The following is a 19032-nucleotide window of genomic DNA, read 5'->3' on the forward strand; positions in this document are numbered from 1 at the left end:
GGACCAGTTTTTGACTCACAAGCTTAGCCATCCAACTAATTTTCATGAAGTTTAAGTGAGCCTTAAATCACAGTAAAGATGTTTCCTGTGTTGTAATTGGATGGAAAACTCCCTTATAGACTTAGAAAATCCTAAGGTAATTCAATAAAGATTATTTTATACCATATAGATTCACAAAACAATGTAATATAATTTCTACTGGGTTTTATGGCATGGCTTGAATAATAATAAGATTCCATTGACACTTGTCTGGGAACATGGGTATAAATTACCAAATGTTGCCCGTCATCAATAATGCTCACATCTCAAACTCATGTTGAAGTGCTGGGCTTTACAGCACAGTCATAGACTCACTATGTAACACATGAATTATTTTATATGAATATTTTATATGAATATTATGCTGTATATGTTCTGTTACAGATTACATCTTCCATTTTTCATGGTTATATGAGCCAGTAGATCCTACAATAAAATTTGAGATCAGTTAAAGCTGCTGCCTTAACATACACACTGCTTTAACAGACCCCAAACTCTATTGTGGGTGTGCAGAATTGCCAGCGTGTTCTGACCTTGACCATGCCTCTGTTCAGCCTTTGTTTTTCTCCTTTCTGAGCTTGCTTCACCCCTTTGGGAACCTTTCAATGTGTTGTACAAAACTGCAAACATGACAGTTCAGCTTTGCAAGATCTTTCTAACAAGAAAAATACCCAAAAGATCTTTCTAAAATCTCTGGTTTAGATTTCATTTTATTTGTCATCTTTTATGAACAAATTACGAAATATACTTCATTCACAAATTGGAAATATTTACAATTTCTTTACAACAAGGCATTGTTGAGGTTTTGATTTATGGCGTTCTTAGAGCATTCTGTCTTTCAAAACAAAGACATTGGTGTTGTTTTCAGCACACTGTTCATTTACACTCTGAATGTGAAATGGGAGCCTTTAGGAAGAGTAATTTGCACTCTCTTTTGATACAATCTACTGGGAAGACTGAGGCTGGATGCATTCTCAATGTGGGGAGGGGGACTGTGCAGATGTGTTGCTGGTACCATGCCATGTGATCTGAAGCCATCATACTACACCAGATGCTGCTAAGTGGGGAGGAGAAAAAGATTCCCCTGAGCCATCCTTCCTCTGCCCTTTTCCCTTCTCTTTAGGAATCCTGTGACCGAACTAAATATGGTCCAGTTTAATTATTTTTTTCTGGTTTTTGAGTCTTCATGAGAAGAAGAGTCTTGAGAAGATTTATTTCAAATACTATCACAATTCTGAAAAGTTACTCAGACAAAAAACCCAAAAGAGAGCAGCCAGGAAGTGAGTAAATATTGTATATCCGCAAAATGTTTAGGAGACAAATTTTGGACATGTTTCTAAAAGGGAAATGCAACTGTGCTGTTCTGCAGTTGTGACATTTGAGCCATAAAAGCTAAGATAGTTCCATTTTCTCAGTTCCTTGAAGTCTTTTTTTTTTCCTGAAGAAAATTCTAAAACCACTTCTTTCCATGGAACTTTTTAAAATCTCTTTTAATATACACTTCCATTATAAATCAGGTGTGGGCCACCATTGCTTAGGTTGTCTGTCATTTCCTGAAACAAGAATAGAAAACACAGATTAAAATTTCAATTATTTTATGGTCTTTGAAATCTAGTTAGCTAAGGTTGTAATAAAAATTTAAGAAACTCTGAATTTCAACTGTTCAGAAAAACTTTACATTTTTTATTTGGCTTGAAAAATTTCACTGTAAAAAAAAGAAATCACATTTCTTCCTATATAAATTAAGCTGATAGACTCATTGATACTGATTGAGTTGGACATTACTCTCAGACCACATATACAGCATTGATGGCATCCATGCAAGTTTTGTGACGTTGTCCTTTGAAAGTGCATCAACTCAAGCTTGTGTGGTAATCTATAAAGGAATAAGATCATAATTAAGTCTTCATTTCCATTCAAACCTTTTTCTGTGCTGACATGCTACTAACAGATGCCATTCGATGCTAGCTGGGATAGACATTTCGGAAGTGGGTCTAGTTCCAAACAGGATCTAAGGGTTTTGACTGCTTGCTTGCTACGGCACTGATTTTGGTGTTCCCTTAATATGCCAGACTACACTTTTTAGCCATTCAGCAATTGCTACTCAAGTGGCACAGGAGTCATCCCAGAGTAAGCTGACCTGATCATGAGTCAGAATCCTAAAGCACCTAAACCAAGATTTGTTTGAAGTTAGATCTTCTAATTCTCAAATTGCAATCCAAACAATACCTACTTAGCAGCTGTCTAAGCCTGGAGATGGCTACATTAATTAAGCAGTTCTCTGACCTTCAAGCCTGCAAAGCCACATAGCCTTTATGCTCAGAACTGCCTTATTCTGAGCAGTCCTAGGCCTATTTCATGCCAAATTGAATCCGGATGCAAAAATGAAGTGATCTGCTGCTTATGTCCAATGACAGATCCCAGAGATCACCCAACTATGCAAGGAGGAATGGGCACACATAAAAATGCAGTTTGGACTATTTTTAGAATTCAGGTAGATGAGGTGGAGATGCCACTGTTGGGCTAGTTCTAAAATATTTGCATGAGAACCAGAAGCTCTTCTCTGCATGGAAAGATTAAATTCACCTCTGCCTCCTAGGTACACTTGGAGAAAATGTGGGAGAAAAGGGATTTGTTTGTCTCCCTTCTTGTGGAAGTTTCTGTGAAAAAAGTAAAGCAAAATTCATTGGGCTAAACAGAAAGAGAGAGAGAAAGACAGAAAGAACGAGCCTGACTCTATAGCATAGTAGCTGAGATTCTTGGTAAAGAGAAGAAAATTCTGGGACCTGGTCTTTATTCCTATTCTGACTCTTTCTCTCCTTGTAGTCCACAATATTTGACTTATAAATAGTTTGGGAGGCAGAGATCAGAACTCAGTTTAACATAAAGTGAAATCACTGGTGCCTCCTCTCTCAGGTGTTACCAGCTACATTTTCAGGTAGATCACCAGACTTAATTGTTCCCTGCACAGTTTTTGAAAGAAAGGATGTCCTATTCCTCTCTACAAAGTAATTTAGGGCCATCAAACCAAATAGCCTTGCCAATTAATACTCCTGAGTCAAGTGTAAGCTTCAGAGGAAATAAGGTGTGTAAACTTACTGAATTTTGAGCATTTTCTACCACCCAGTTTTCCATTTGGCAGGTGATGGTGTTGGATGGTTTTGCATGGTGCCTTATCCTCCTCATATACTGAAGAGGAACATGCATGCCTAACACTGAACTCTGGATCCCAGTTTGGGGGCTCTGTGCTCTGAAACAAGGCACTATGTTTTGCCTCTTTGTAGGTGCCTAAGCCCTTTGTTGGATCTACACTGAAAATATCATTCAGCTGGGAAAGGGACCAAGAATACCAAAGCCATTTAATATTAACTATCAGTCAGCCACAGGTTGATAGTAATTATCTGTCAGAAGGATACTCATGATGAGTGTAAGTTTCCTTTTGTCAGCTTTATCAGTTGAATCCTCTGCAGACATCAGCTATTAGAATACCATCATAATTTCAGAAAATGCTGAAACCCATTTATTTTCCCCAATATTTGAAAAATAAAGTATTGATAAATTAAAAAATAGTGCTGAATTCAAGAAACGAAGGAGCACACAGATTAGAAGCAGAGTGAGTCAATGGTGGCAACATCCAAATAGGAGCATTTGGATGTCTGTAACTAGGGTGAATATTTTAAATACTCAACTTACTTCCAGATTGCAGCATTCACCACGTAGAATTATGTCACTACCTGGAAGCACCATTCCTGACTCAGAGTGACATCACAGCTTCAGCCAACTTTGATTAGCTGAAACTATGACTTCCTCTTAGAGGTGGCCCTTCCTGAAGTGACATAACAACATGGTAGCTCCCTAGTGTTCAGCGTACCTTGGAGGTAATTCTGGTGTCGGGGGAACCACCGGGCAGCTGGGCAGGTCGGTTATTTCAATACCCCTCAATCTCTAATATAAATATAACAATTATACAATAAATATAGCACAAACAAATGCACATGCAGTACATGTCTATATCACTGTATATCAGTATAAATATACAAAATAGTCTTATATATAAAATGCTTTAAAGCTATTTTCTAAATCAGGGCCTAATTTAATGTAAGTTTTTAAGTAGCCTTAATTATTTTTTAGGGGCATGCCTTGAGCTAATGTACTCAAACCTGCCAGCAGCAGGCCATCCACAGGCTGTAGGTCTAAGTCCCAGATCAGACCATCTACACATGCATACTTGACTCTACAACACACATGCAGGGAGTCCACCATCGGTGGGGCGCATCCCACATTCGCTGAGCATGTGCAATAGGGGTGCTCTGCACACGCATCATGCCCCTTCACCCAAGATAAATGGGCATCTGGCAGTCCTCACTGCTAAGTCTCTAAAAGCTCAGTAGGTCAACAGGCCAGGAAAGAAGGCAGTGAACTACTGCTATACATGGTCATCTTCAGCCCAAATTGATAGGGCTGGCAGGTATTTGTATATTGAAAGGTTTTTCTTCCCAGGCCATTTCTTTTTTCTTTACTTCTCTCTTTTTCTCTCAAATGGCCTTCATCTTTGTCCTTGTTGAGGCAAGAGTGTCTTTGAAAGGCAGGATCTAGCCTACCGTGTGCAAGACCATGGTCATACTTGCCTACACAGCTCATCAGAATTCTGCTTCATTTTAAAATAAGAGGGAGAAATGTATCTTTTCCCTTGATTTTATCACCCTGGTTTATGTTACTGTTGTAACCTATACTATTTAACTCAAATATCTTCTAAGGTGAATGCAGTCCGTATTTCTGCTTGGAGTCTCATCTCAGTTAAGAAAACAAAGAATAGCAACAAGTAATTTTTACTGAATGGATAATTAGCTGCTATATCATGTTTTGTCAGGGAATCTAAAGACATTCTACAGTCTGAACAAATTAATCCTCGCTCTATCCAATTAATTCTTTTGGTCCTACATGCTCAACTTTGGGAGCTTAAGTTTCAGCACCTGAACATAGACCTAGACACCTTGGTAAGAGTCCTTTTAACAGAGAAAGGTAGTAAATGCACAGTGCTGCTGCAAATCAGACCAGTTTCATTTAGGTGTCTAAATATGCCCTTAGGTGCTTAGGTTTAATCATCTAGGTTTGTGAACTGTGGCTTTTGTGTTTAAATAACCTATTTAATAAGCTGAGTACTTGGGAGAGGAAGAAATTGATTAAATCCTGGAAGCATGCAATGATGTGGTTACAGAAAGCATTCTGTGCTTTTTCATGGTACAATACATGATAATCCATATTAATAAGGCTTCCATTTATTTATGAAGTGCTATATTTAGCAGCTAAGCCCTTGAATAGCTATACAATGAAATTATGTTGAAAATGGATGTACTTCATTGAAATGGATGTACTGCAAATACACAGTACCTAAAAATAGCTCCATATAATGCAACATAATAAAGCTTACACAGAATGGCAGGGTTTCATTTCCCAGAAGCACTTTCTCATATAAAACTGAAAACTGAATACATCTCTTGCCCATTGTAAATGTTAACACATACAGTAGCATTTTAGGAGAAGCAGAACAAATAAGGGAGGACACACAACTCACTTTTTCTGCCATTTCATGGGAGTGATGCAACGAATGTTCTCTTTCTGAGAACATTCGCCTTTGTTCATAGCTGGCTAGCCGACAAGTGAGCCATGAAGAAAGGGTGCAACCACCAATTCCAATGCATGCAAGAGACATGGAGGCAAGATGCAAAGAATAGAGAGCAGACGACTTCTTTGTCAGAGCACGAAGAAATTGAAAATTTAGGATTCCTCCAATTAGTCCACAGATGCAACAGGCAGAAAAAAGTATCATCTGTCAAGAAAGACAAGAGAGGTTATGTCACAGTAACATTTTTCAGAGACAGATTCATTCATATAAGAAATGAGACTAATCATAATTCAATAGCATCATGGACTGCAAAACACTGCACAGACACTCATTTTTAACTCCCTCATCTCCCACAGAGCTCCAAGGGAATACAATACCTTTTGGTGTACAAGAGTTAAGACTGATGTTGCATGTAAGATAAAGTTGAGTAGAATGAGTTGCTCATGTGAAAAGCTAGTCAATGGGAAGGCTACTAGGACACAAATCTTCTGATTTCCAGCGTTTCATTCAAAACAGTAACATAACAGAATGTGTCCTAATTGTGTTGTGCAGTTTCTCACCACTCTTCAGGAGTGAACACCTCATGTATTCCTGTGAACCTCTCTTGCTTTGTGTGCCATCTGAATCTGCCTCCTGTTCAGTTCTAATTTGTTCAGTCAGACAACAGTTCGGAGGCTTTCTACAGCTTTTGTGGGGACTTCAAAAGTGTTCAAAGTGAATGTGCTGGACAAAGAAGCAAGAGAAACAAGAAAGAAATCTGTGATGCAGCTCTACAGAAAGTCAGTGTGGTGACTATATGTTTGTTTGTGTGTTTGTTTTTTTGTTTTTAACTTGGTTAAAATATTTCTGGGAACTTTAGAAGGATGTGAATCAGGCTGCAATTAATGAGACGTGTTTAAAGACCTCCTATCACTTTAATTACAAAGATGCCACCCTGGTTCAGGATGTCCTTGAGCCACAAATGGCTCGAGGGCAAAAGACTTTATTATGGAGCCACTGCTAAATTATTGTCTTATTCCCTTGATACTGCTGGCCCGTCAGATGTTGATCTAGATGGGCCTTTGATGTTACTCAATATGGCTTTGTATATGTACATATCTACTGTGGTAGGAACAGTTTATGGGGCCTTACAGACCACTTCTGTACACAACTGGGATGAGAATTTCATGAGGAATGTGGCTTTCAGTCTGTATGCTGCAGTCCACTGGGAAGTGGCTATTCCATGAGACCACCAGAACAGACAGCTTTTAGAAACTGGTTATGGTCATGCTTTAAGAAATGAGACTGTCATTGTAACAGGGCTTAGGATAACTCATTGATATTCAAAAATAATCTGAGAGATCTTGATTCCCTTCACACTTATGCTGGTTTTATGTGACTTCCATCTGTATATGGCAGAATAATCAAGCTGACAGAAAATTAAGCCAGACATTATCACTTACAATAGGATCACGTCTTTAACATAAAGTTCTGCTGTGACTTGTGTAGTAATAACACCATTTTGCTGCAGTCAGAAAAACTACTGTACTTCTGATTCTTAGAAGAGAAAGAAAACATCCGCCATTACTTTAAAACTGTCTTATTCTGGATTGTGATTGCAAAAAGAACTTACTAAAACAGTGAACAGCTTCAATATCTAGAATCAAACTTGGTCAGCAGCCTCATTGAGGTGGCAGCCCAGTCATGCCACACTTCACAGAAATGGGTTTTTGAAGGAGAGAAGTTAGAGTCCAGTGAAGTTATTGGGGAACTTTTTATTGGCTTGGCATAAATTGGTGTCAACAGATTTTCCATCCATATTTATCCAGACAGGAATAAATAGGGACGCATGGCTTAAATAGTCATGACCTAAATAGGCCATTTCAGAACTGCCTTGTTTTGCTTGATTAACCCAAAGTGCTGATTGCTTTTTTGGACTGCTGACTTGCAATTTTTACTGACTTTTTATTAGAAACACTTTGACACAGAAAACCCCCGGTAAGCAGTTCAAGTTAGATAAATATGTCTTTCAAATACTTATGTGTTGTATATGCAGTGGAAAAACTTACAACAAGTCCAGATTTTTTTTTCGCACACAGTATTCCACATACGCCACAAAGCAGAAACTGCAAAGAAAAAAAACAAAACAATTATTTCATCATTTAAGGTCTCAAGTTTAAATCCTGCTGTGTTGCTGTAGTGGTGACCACAACAGTAGGTTAGGCAATGGTTACAGTTATTGTCAGCATTTTTATCACAAACCTTATGTTTCAGGAAGTTATAACTCAACCATAAACACACTTATCCATGAAGAAGAAACTGGAATGAGAAGTCAGACTGAGGATGATTACTCATATAAAAAAAAAAAAAGAAAAAAATCCTAATTGTAATTTCCTTGGGTAAATAAACCATGAGAAAAAAACCCCAATGTTACAACAAGCAATAGATGCCTTTTTACTCTTTTTTTTTTTTCCCCTCAGAAAAGTTTTGCAAGGTAACAGTCAGTGATCCAAATCATCTACTTTCATGCACACATGAAGTACTTAATGTCTGATCCTACTGTGTGAACCACTGAGGGTTCATACATGGATTGTTGTCCTCAAAGCAGTGGAACTCTGGGCAAGAATGCCCTTCAGTCACCTCTGTGGGTGCAGGTGTAAATATGAGTACATCTTTTGTTGTGGCTATACTGAGCATGCAGGAAAATCTGTTTTAGACTCTAGATAGCCCACTTGGCAAGAGATAGCATGAAGGTATCTGTACTTTTTTCATGTAGTTCCCTTTCACAAACGGATCTGCTAATTGTCACATCAAGCATTAGGCAAAAAACGATTAACGAAACCAGAAGGATCCCCTTCCAGCTGCTATGAGCAAATGTTCATGCTTTTCAGTGACCTACATCAAAGACCAATGATGTTCTCTGATGTCACTTTTTCCTCCTACAAAAAAGTTTGACGAGGGAAACAGGGAACAGTCCCTGAGGGAGCAGTTGTGGTAAGAACTACAGTAGTTGTATGAAAGCAATAAGGCCTTCTCCATGTGTTTCTAGTACTGTCAAAAGATTTCCTCAATACCTCATAAACTCCCTTATTAAGAAATCTCTGCTACTTGTTTTCAGTAAAGCTAACCCTACACCTCTATTGGGAAGTAATTTTATAGTTTTAAAACTGGATTTTTCCACATCGTTTTTGCACTGAGATGGTATTTCTAGCAAAGGGTCTGCTTGACCTTGATTTAGGATTAAATCACAGAACAGACCTGGCTGTTATGTAAGAAGTGAAAAAAAATTTAGCAGTTCCTATACAGCATTCAGCGTCTGTGTAATATATTGCATATACATCTCATTTACCCTCCAAAATAGTGCAACTTCAGTATCCCAGTTGAGGAGATGCTTTAATACATAGTTTATCTCCCTCCAACTAAAGTAGTTCATGCATATAGCTAAGCATAAGCTCTGAGATGTATTTTTACTCTGAGTTAAGCACATTGAATCAGTTCCCCACAATGAGTGTGGTTAAATTTTGTATATTGTTTACCTGTACAGTAAGCATGGGATGTGGACTTAATACCAATCTGATTATGGAGAGGGCTGTGTCATGTAGACTGTGGCGCTGAATGGCTCAGGACATACCAGGACATACAACTGTAATTGCTCCTAGAGCTCACCCATTGGAATAACAATCAAAAAACCAAACAAGCAAACAAAAAAGAAAATGAAAAAATGAGCTAATCTGCAAGCCCTAAGGTACTGGCTTCTCAAAAAGAAGGGATAACTACTGTCTTCCATAGCTGTTAAACTATCTGAGGGGGACTACCTGGACTAATGATCAGGATGCAGGAGTCAAATGTCCATTAAGTAAATTTGCCGGTGATACGAAATTACGAGGAGCTGTGGACTCCCTCAAGTGTAGAGAGGCCTTACAGAGAGATCTGGATAGACTAGAGAGCTGGGCAATCACAAACCATATGAAATTTAACAAGTTCTAGATTCTGCACCCGGGTTGGGGTAATCCTGTTTGCACATACAAACTGGGGGACAAGAGGCTAGAGAGCAGCCCCGTGGAAAGAGATCTGGGGGTCTGGGTTGATATCAAGTTGAATATGAGTCAATAGTGTGCCGTGGAAGCTGAAAGTGCCAACCATCTCCTGGGGTGCATCAAGCACAGCATAGCCAGCCAGTCGAGGGAGGTGATTGCTCCACTCTGCACTGCACCAGTGCGGCCCCACCTCGAGTACTGTGTGCAGTTTTGGGGGCCTCAATGTAAGAAGGACATCAAACTACTGGAGTGTGTCCAGAGGAGGGTGACCAAGATGGTGAAAGGTCTCGAGGGCAAGACTTATGAGGAGCAGCTGAGGTCACTTGGCTTGTTCAGCTTGGAGAAGAGAGGGCTGAGGAGTGATCTCATCGCAGTCTACAACTTCCTCAAGGGGGGCAGCAGAGGGAGAGGTGCTGATCTCCTCTCTCTGGTGACCAGCGATAGGACACGAGGAAATGGAATGAAGCTGCGTCAGGGGAAGTTCAGACTGGACATTAGGAAAAGGTTCTTCACTGAGAGGGTGGTTGGTCACTGGAACAGGGTCCCCAGGGAAGTGGTCACAGCACCAAGCCTGTCAGAGTTCAAGGAGCATCTGGACAACGCTCTTAGTCGTATGGCTTAGTTTTAGGTAGTCGTGTGAGGAGCAGGGAGTTGGACTCAATGACCCTTAATGGATCCCTTCCAACTTGAGATATTCTATAATTCTCTGATTCTATAATAATATTTTATTGTATCAGGGTCTGTACGTATACTCTGTATGTATTTTCTGTCTCTGTACATCTACAATATTTGTATATATACAGTTGGAATAAGATGTCCTGTAGTTAAAAAACTCAACAGAGAACTCCTCTGAGTTGGGTATTCGTGGTTCTTCCACATTCTTGTGTGATCTTGGGAAGGTCATGCCAAAGATTTATAATCCATATGACTACGAGACAAGCAAGTTGTGAAACTGAATGCATTAGTGTGCCTGAACATGTTAAAAATCTTGGAAGAAAAGCACTTGGGCAGTGGCAAACAATTAATATTATTTGAGGTTTTTTGGATGACATTCCCAGAGAAAAGCCTTGCCCAAAAAACATACGGATATTTATGACAGCAGGCATTTTGCTGTTAAAACAAATGGATGAATTTGAGCCACAGTGTCAGGCAATTAAACCTCATGCAAAGTTTTGGAAAATGTTGATCCAAGTTTACCCCTCTCTTCTGAGACTGGAGAGGATTCTGATCCACTGAAAGCAGTGGAAACCTTCTTTACAGAGAGAATATTAGCAATACCCAGGACTCAGGAACACTGCTCATGCAGAGTTGCCATAGCCAGGCTTCTCAATGTAGAGACCTCTAGAAAGGTTAGAAAGTCAGTGGGACATTATGTGGTTTACTCTGATCATTGCTTTTGATAAATCAGCTAGGGGCTCGGGAATTCTTTTGTTGGTGCTATTGTAATTTTCTGTAAAATTTTTGATGTCACAGTGTTGTGATCAGCAGTAGTGAAAAGTAGATGGGAGAAACTACACTAGCTCTTTGTACCAGAAAAAGGATGCAAATACAAATCAGACTCAAAAGGAATTTCTTACGTTTGTTCCTGTTTGTCTTTTAATTTTGAACTCTTCTATTTTATAATACTGCCAACTGGAATACAGCTACCAGGGGCTCTGTTGTCTTGTCACTCTCTCTCTGTTCTTGGCTATCCTGAAAGACTCCATCTTCATGTCATACCATTTAAACTTGAATTGTAACTGTTGAGCTACTCTGGACTACAGTTTACCCACAACTTACTAATACTGTCATGGTGAGGACTTGCTCCTTTATACATGATCATTGATTATCCTCAATCAATTTTTACCAACCTCTTGAACTCTTTAAATATAGTTACTTTTTCTAACCATATCAAGCCTGAAGTAAGTTAAGGCAAACACATGATGAAAATACAGTAAATTAGGAGTGGAAAAGAAATATATCACTGATGATAAGCACCTTATAAAGAATGATCAATTGTTGAAGTGTTCACAACTGATGCCGAGAATAAGGCTAAAACATTTCATGAAGGATAAGCTAAATTAATAAGACCTCCAAAATGCCCTGGGAGCCAGAGAGGGACCTTCATCTGGGACTTGTTGAAGCAGATGGTTTACTGTTGGACTTTTGTTTTAATTATTATTAATCAGAAAAATCATAAAAGGCTAAAAGATCCAACATCCACATAAAAACCTACATAGATCACTATTTGCAACCAATTCCCATTACTTCTGGGTTACTTTTGGTTGCAGACTTATTCATACCTCCTATGATATGTGATATTTCATGTCAAGACTAGCAGAGGAGGCAGGGATTGAATGTTCATCCAATAATAGATAGGGGCGAAACCACTCTTGGGTAATGTGTAAAAAATCCAAAGAAAGCCACTACTAAGCACAGAAGATACTTAGAGACTCAGTGGGCTGCGAGTGCCACAGTTGCCCTTTCAGTGAAGATTTGCCAGGGATCTAGCAGAGTCAGAGTCCCTCTGACAGCACTAGTGTGATTGCAAGGTGATGCAGGATTGTCTAATTGTCTGTGGAGTTTTTGCCATTCACACTGCAGCTGTGCCTGCTTATGTTCAATATGCATATTTGAAAATCTCTCTTTTGGTCTGTTGAACTTTGGAAAAAAGAACGAAAGACCTCCCAGAAAAGGAGAATGTTTATTTTGAGCCTGCTTTAATTTACTTTATATTAAATATGGGCTTGAAACAAAACCTGAGATCCAAACACCCAGAGATTTTGGTAAGGAGGCTGAAATCTTAATTTAGATTCAAGTTCTGTGGTTTGGATCCATCCCTATTTCATATTTGCTGGAACAAAAGACTTGGCCTCTTTCACTTTCTCCTGGAAAAAGGGGGCTTCCTTACTGGTAGTCTGAAAAAAGATTCAGTTTTAGTTATATCTGCAGAGAGCCAGAGATTTGTTGGTTTCCATCATGCAGAAGAAAAAGAACTATTTTTATTTTGTATGTTGAAGCTAAGAAACCTTTCTTCTGTTTTGAGGAGGCAAAAGCAATGGTGAGTGTAATTCCCTTGAGAAAATGAAAAGTGTCTATGGAAAACTTTCTGTAGAGAGGCTGAAGAAAATAGTAGAGAAAACCTGTTGAATATAAGGACTGCCTGATCCCTAGTTAGTGTTCATGACAAAGAAGAAGCCCAAACTATATATACTGTGTGGAAAGCCCTCCAGTGTTCTGTGTCATCCATATGTATATGATGAAATAGAGGAAGGGAAATTATGCTAAATTTGAATATAACACAGTGAAAATGCAAGCATATCATACCTATCCAAATAATCCCCCACTTGGAAGAATAATCCATCAAGACAGAATCAACAGCTTCACTTCTATCTACTCTTCTCAGGGGGTAAACCAGAAAATCTGCGTTTTACACTAAAACTGGGTAAACATGCGACTGCCATGAGAAGACCCAGGAATTTGAAATTAGTAATGTCTAGAAAGGACCATTCTATTTAATAATCTTGTTGCTTCAGCTCCATCCAAATGAGAAAAAAGCTGAAATCCCTAATGGATAAACTGAGCAGAGAAGGTATTTCTAATTGTAACTCTTCTTCGAAGCAGTATTTCAGAACGAGGATTAAGTCTTCTTAGTGCAAGCGTAAAGGGCACAGAATTCACTCATGAAAACAAAGGCATCAAACTAGAGAAAAATGACAATGGGCAAAAAGAGCAAGCCTAGATAGTAGGTTTGCTTGTTACCTCTATAGAGAAACACAATATTCTTTGCAAAAGGGGGTTGGAAACTTCTAATGATGTTGTTGTCCCATACAAGGTGTTGTGGGGACAGGAATGTCTAGCTGGCTGCAAGTCATTCAAATGCAGACTCAGAAGCAACAGCATTGCCACAACCCAACCTTGTATCCCACCAAATCTGTCATGCTGAGAGGGGGGCTCTGTTGAGGTGAGACATATCAGCTCAGGTGGTGCTACAGTTCCCACTGATTTGCCAGATTCAGGCCAGATTCAGGCAGTTTAAATTCCATCCTAGACCCTGTGTTTAGTGTTTCCTTTCATCTGGTTCTAAGTCTGCAGAGACGCTTTAAAAATGGGAAATGTTTTTAGAAACACTCAGGGAACTTTAGAAGAGGTGAACCTGAATGTCTACCTGCCATCAGTAATTCAAAAAACCCCATGTCATCTGGAAAAACACTCAAATTCTCAGTACAAAATAATAATATTTATATACTTGTTTAGGACCTATCAGAATAACCATAGTAAATAATGCTTTTTGTTGGGTTTTTTTTGTATCAAGTATTTAGTTCAGACTATGACTGCTTTCCTCTCAAAAAGTAATAAATTAAAGATTATTCCCTGCAGGTGAACTAAAGTCTTATCTCAGCAAAACATTTAAACATATGCTTAAGTCAGTCTATATTCAACAGATCCACTTAAATACAAACCAGGCATGACAAGTCCCCCTGGATAGACCATTTACCAGATTGGTTTATGCTTCTGGAGTGTCTGAATGATAAAGAAAACCTACTGAAAGACTGCTCAGCTGGAGTGAATTGTCCTGGTTCCATGCAAAGCAAGGTGTTCCCATGCTTGGTACATCCTCCCGCATCTATAGGTACAGAACACTCTCCAGCTTCCACTGAGCTCACTGACAGTGCTGCGATTCATTTCATCAGGAGCAGGAGCCAACCAGAAATATGGTCAGTTTGATGAAAATGCAATGCACATGTTAAAATAAAGTAGGATCACGTCTGCATTTTGTCTGCATGCTAAACAATAATGTGAATTTTTTTGTGTTCTTTTGAAAAAAAAATAGTTTGCATGTTCTTTCCAAAGAAAACTTGGCAGCAGTAAAAACTAGATGCAAAATTCAATGTTTTATAATTTTAGGCCACCAACGTTGATATAACAGTCTAAAATGATGTTCTTGCTCTAGGAGACTTCCATACTGACTGAACCTTTTTCTTTTCCTTCAAACCACGTGTAAAAATAAGTCATTGAAACCAAATATTTCAAGTGCCAGCTTGGAGCAAATTTCTGTAGCCAAACTGTAAATGCAGATTTTTAATGGGCAGGCAGACTTCCACTGTGCTACAATCACAAATCATGGAAACAATAACTCTACCCCAACAGACAGACAGACTGACTGACCAACATCCAGAGAATGCATATCTCTCAAATACATTTAGATATTTGTCTTTATATGGAAGAAACTATTACTCTTGAGGGGCATAGCCATAAGTGAATCATCAGGTATCTCTCTTGCATATGAAGATAGATGGCATATTTGACTAAAGATGTGGCTTTTGTCTCTCATTCTCTCTCTCTCTCTCGCTCTCTCTCTCTCTCTGTGAGAGAATCCCATTTATAGGAAGAATTTATTCACCACTGCAGAATAAATGAGAATTAGAGCCACACACATATGTGCATGTGTGAATATATAGTCACTAATCATAGTGATAGTGATGCAACCATTATGTTCTAAATATAATGGAAAAGTACGTGACCATTTTAAAAATATCGGTGAATACTTTTTGAAATATTATCTTTTCTTTTTTTTTTTGTTTGTGCAAAAGCCTTTGGTATTGATGCTGTCATTCTTGCTGTGTTAGTGTTAGTGGATCAGCGTGCTTGTTGGTTGGATCATTTCTATAGTATGTCATATAACTGAGTTGGAATGGTGGATTTCAGAAAGATACCTCAATTTCTGGAAAAAAGAATCTGGGAGACACTGAGTACAGCCTGTGGAGTAGATTATACCAATAAAATCGCATCAAACAGAAAGAAAATCCAGAAATCAACAACGCGTTCAACTTAGGTTTTTGGGTTTTTTTTGCAATTTAGCAGCCATGGCCTATTTTAAAAAGAACAGATTGGATATGATGTAAAATAAATTGGATAGTCATCTCCACATGCTCCAGGTAATTTGAGAAGTCAGTCACACCTTCAGTTGTTTTCTTTTTGATATTTTTTAAACTCTTACTATCTTAATCCTGCTCAACTCCAATAATAACAGCAAATTTAGAAACTGTTTTCCCATTTCCATGCATTTTTGATGTAGACATTGTCTAGGCTTTCCATTTCTTCACTCTCATCTACTCCACTTTCCCTGGCTTGCTTATATGTAATGCAGAGCATGCAATGATCAGAGCACTTCAGCCCATGCTTAACTTCACTTGTATCTCTAATGCTACAGGTGGGATTCACATGCTTAAAGTTAGGTCCGTTGTTAGTAAATTGTCTGGCTGAATGAAGACAGTGAACAATAGGAACAGCTCTTTTAAGAAGAAAGCTAATGTGCGTCAAATGCAAAGCACCACAGGGAGGCAAGTATAGGAGATAGAATGTGCATGATTTTAAGATGCACAAATTTTAGGAATTCAGGTTAAGGTTTCCATGGTGATGCTATCTTCATCTGCTTCCTCATGAACTTGGGCCTCTGCTGAGTTCCGCCCACGTAAGTAAAGGATAGAACAGGGTCAAAAGTTTTCAGTATATTTCCAGGTAAATTACAACAGGAGATATGACAGTGTTCAACTTAACTCCAATGTTTTGCATCCTAACATGTCAATGTATTAGTTTTTCCTTTAATGACCCTTTGTTTTCCTTATTGTTCATTTCTCAAAGGAAAACCTTGATTCAAGAGTGTGAATTGGGAAAAAAGAACACATTTTATGCAAGACATAGTCTTTAATACAGGCAACATGAGCTCATTGTAAGATCCAGTGAGCAGAAAAGCAGTTTATGCCATTTCTGCAGCAGGACAATTATGAGGATTGTGCAGACAAACCTTTCTCCAGTTGTTTTTATTTGGACCTAGTTACCCATGCCACTAAGCATCCCTGGAGAATGGTAGATCTCTGGCCCCTTTCTGGTCCTATCTCACCTGCTAGTCCTCTAGTCAGAAGAACACAACCTAGCAGACAATTTGAACTGCTGGAGTGGTACAAAGAGGGTGCCATAATGGTGACATCGTAGACCAAAGATCTTTAGTTCAAGGCCAAGTAAGTAAGCCTTTATAACCGTGTCACCCCAGTCTGCATACCACTGTGATTTCTCATTTCCTCTGCTACATGAAACATTTTACACTTTACAGTTTCTTTGTGGCTTCTCTCTGTCTACCCAGCCTGCAGTTGTTTGCTCAGTTTGTAGCAGTTGATGCCTGCCTCTGCTGGCTCTGGTTGTGGGCTTCCTTTACCCACTTGTTACATTTTCAAACAAGTCCCTTTGTGTTCTCTTCCATGCCTCTGTGCTCACATATGGGGAGAATTTCCTATAAACATCTGCAAAATCACTTCATTGTCCTCTGTCTTATTCCTCTCTAAAACGCTACCTACAAACAGTTTGAAATCAGCCAGATTGCTGGTGTGTTAATGCAACCACCTGTTACACCAATCAATGTTGGTTTGTTGTTTCTTTATACTCCCTTACATCCTTTTATCCTACATCTGTCTCTTGCTTTGATTATAAGGTCCTTGGAGCCAAGGACCTTAATAAGACCTGTAATAGGATCTTAATCTATGGCTAGTACAAACTCTGGGGTACCAGAAACCATAAAAATGAATGAGGCAGTTGTGCAGGAAATGTGCATCGTCATGAAATGGTATCAGCTGTGATATTGTTGTCACAAAATGCAATCACTGCATAAAATGCTGATCTCACTGACTGGTCAACACTCTTTGACTTCAGTGAAACCCAGGATATTGCCCTCTGTCATTAAATCTTCAGATAGAGAGATGGTTTTGAGTAATCTTTTTTATTCATCAGCAATGATCAGAAACCTCCCTCTTTGAAGTGATTTTGATAATATCATTACCTGTTGGCCACTGTCTTATCTTATCTGGTCTTCATTCTCATTTCTCACCTACCTGTTCTGCAGTGCAGAATTATGTGTGTCTTTATATACTGCCAAAAATATTTATGACTGTTGTCAATAATTAATAATTATTGGCAGTGGGAATATTACATGAAGCACTTTGTCAGAATGAATCTATAAATTACAGGAGGTTATGCTGATGAATAAGCAAGAGGGTTTTGCATTTATCATCTTATCTCAAGCAAAGCAAACAGTCCTTTAAGAAATACTGCTGTACAATCCAAGCTGGCCAAAATCAGCTTCAGAGTGCAAAAATGCCCACTCATGTTTAGGCTGAATATTCAATATTGCCTACTCTTTGTTTCATAAATATAAATAACCATTTGGAGGTAAATTCTTCCTAGAAACATGCATATCTCAAACTGAAAAAATAAGAAACATTTTTGAGAAGTGAGAAATGCTCTGTGATATGAACATGCTGCTTCTATTAGCCCATTATTGGTGTTCGATTTTTTTGTTCATTTTACAAGAAGCTCTGGGTGCCCAGATCATGAGAACATATCTTTCCTTTTCCTTCCAATTTCCTCTTTCTCTTTTGCCTCTGAAAGCTCAGAACTCAGCTGACATACCCTTGGCATTATTTTAAAACACCTTTTGACACTCTCGTCATAAGGGACAGGGCTGTTCTTTTTTAAAAGCAATTTAAAGACATTTAAAGCAAAGTAAATTTAGAGATTGTAAGCTATGGCTCATGTTCCACTTGAGGCATCGAGCTCAAGTGAGAACGGGTTCACAGAAAGTTCAATTGTTCACAGCAAAATTGAAAAATGAAGAGGAGCGAGAAAGAAGGGGTCTCCCCCCGCATCACACACATACATCTCTCCCCCCCCCGCCCCCCGTGCCTCCCCCCTCGCCCCACGAATATGCAGACTGTACCCCATGCACATCGGAAATGGACCCGGCGAGGCTCTCGGCGCAGCATGCACACGCGGAAGGGAAGGAAAGGGAAGGGGGGGGGATGCCTTCGCACGGTCTGAACATCACCATAAAGAGTTAAAGAGAGAGTGAAATGGCTAACGTACACACACCCCGCTCCATACCGGAGAAGAGTCTCCCAGCTGAGGTTTATGCTCTGTGAGGACCAGGCTGAAACTGACCGCCCCCACGGCCACGCTGGACACCCCTAACCCTATCTCCAGGACGGAGAGCACCAGGAGGCTCCCGATGATCTGGCTGCTGGTGCACATCCTCCCTCGGTCATCCTTCCTTCCCGATCAGCCGGGGAAACCGCGCATCCGCCTTCTCCTCCGGCGCTCCCGCGGCCCTAAGTAGCCCCCAAACTTTTCTTCCTTCGCCGGCAGCCGGGGCGGAGCGGCGCATCCGCGGCCGGCGGGCGCTGCCGAGGGGCGGCGGGGCGGCCCCGGCGCCGCCGGGCCCCGCGCAGCGCCGCGCAGCGCCGCGCCGGCAGCGAGCGCGGCCCCGGCGCCGCGGAGCTCTCCAAGGTGCCGGCCCGGCGGCGGGGACTGGGCGCCGCTGCC

The 19032-nt window shown here is 39.8% G+C and overlaps 1 protein-coding gene across 1 annotated transcript; it reads right to left on the reverse strand.

Annotated features, from left to right (window-relative positions):
- Positions 1–1529: 1529 nt before the first annotated feature.
- TMEM196 (transmembrane protein 196) lies at positions 1530–18741 on the reverse strand. Its single transcript, XM_059818827.1, has 4 exons — positions 18595–18741; positions 7714–7770; positions 5615–5869; positions 1530–1592 (listed from the first exon to the last, which is right to left on the reverse strand). The coding sequence occupies exons 1-4, from the start codon at positions 18739–18741 to the stop codon at positions 1530–1532; spliced, it is 522 nt and encodes a 173-aa protein (XP_059674810.1).
- Positions 18742–19032: the final 291 nt, after the last annotated feature.

The sequence above is a fragment of the Gavia stellata genome, chromosome 6 (genome assembly GCF_030936135.1).
Source record: "Gavia stellata isolate bGavSte3 chromosome 6, bGavSte3.hap2, whole genome shotgun sequence".
NCBI classification, from domain to species: Eukaryota; Metazoa; Chordata; class Aves; order Gaviiformes; family Gaviidae; genus Gavia; species Gavia stellata.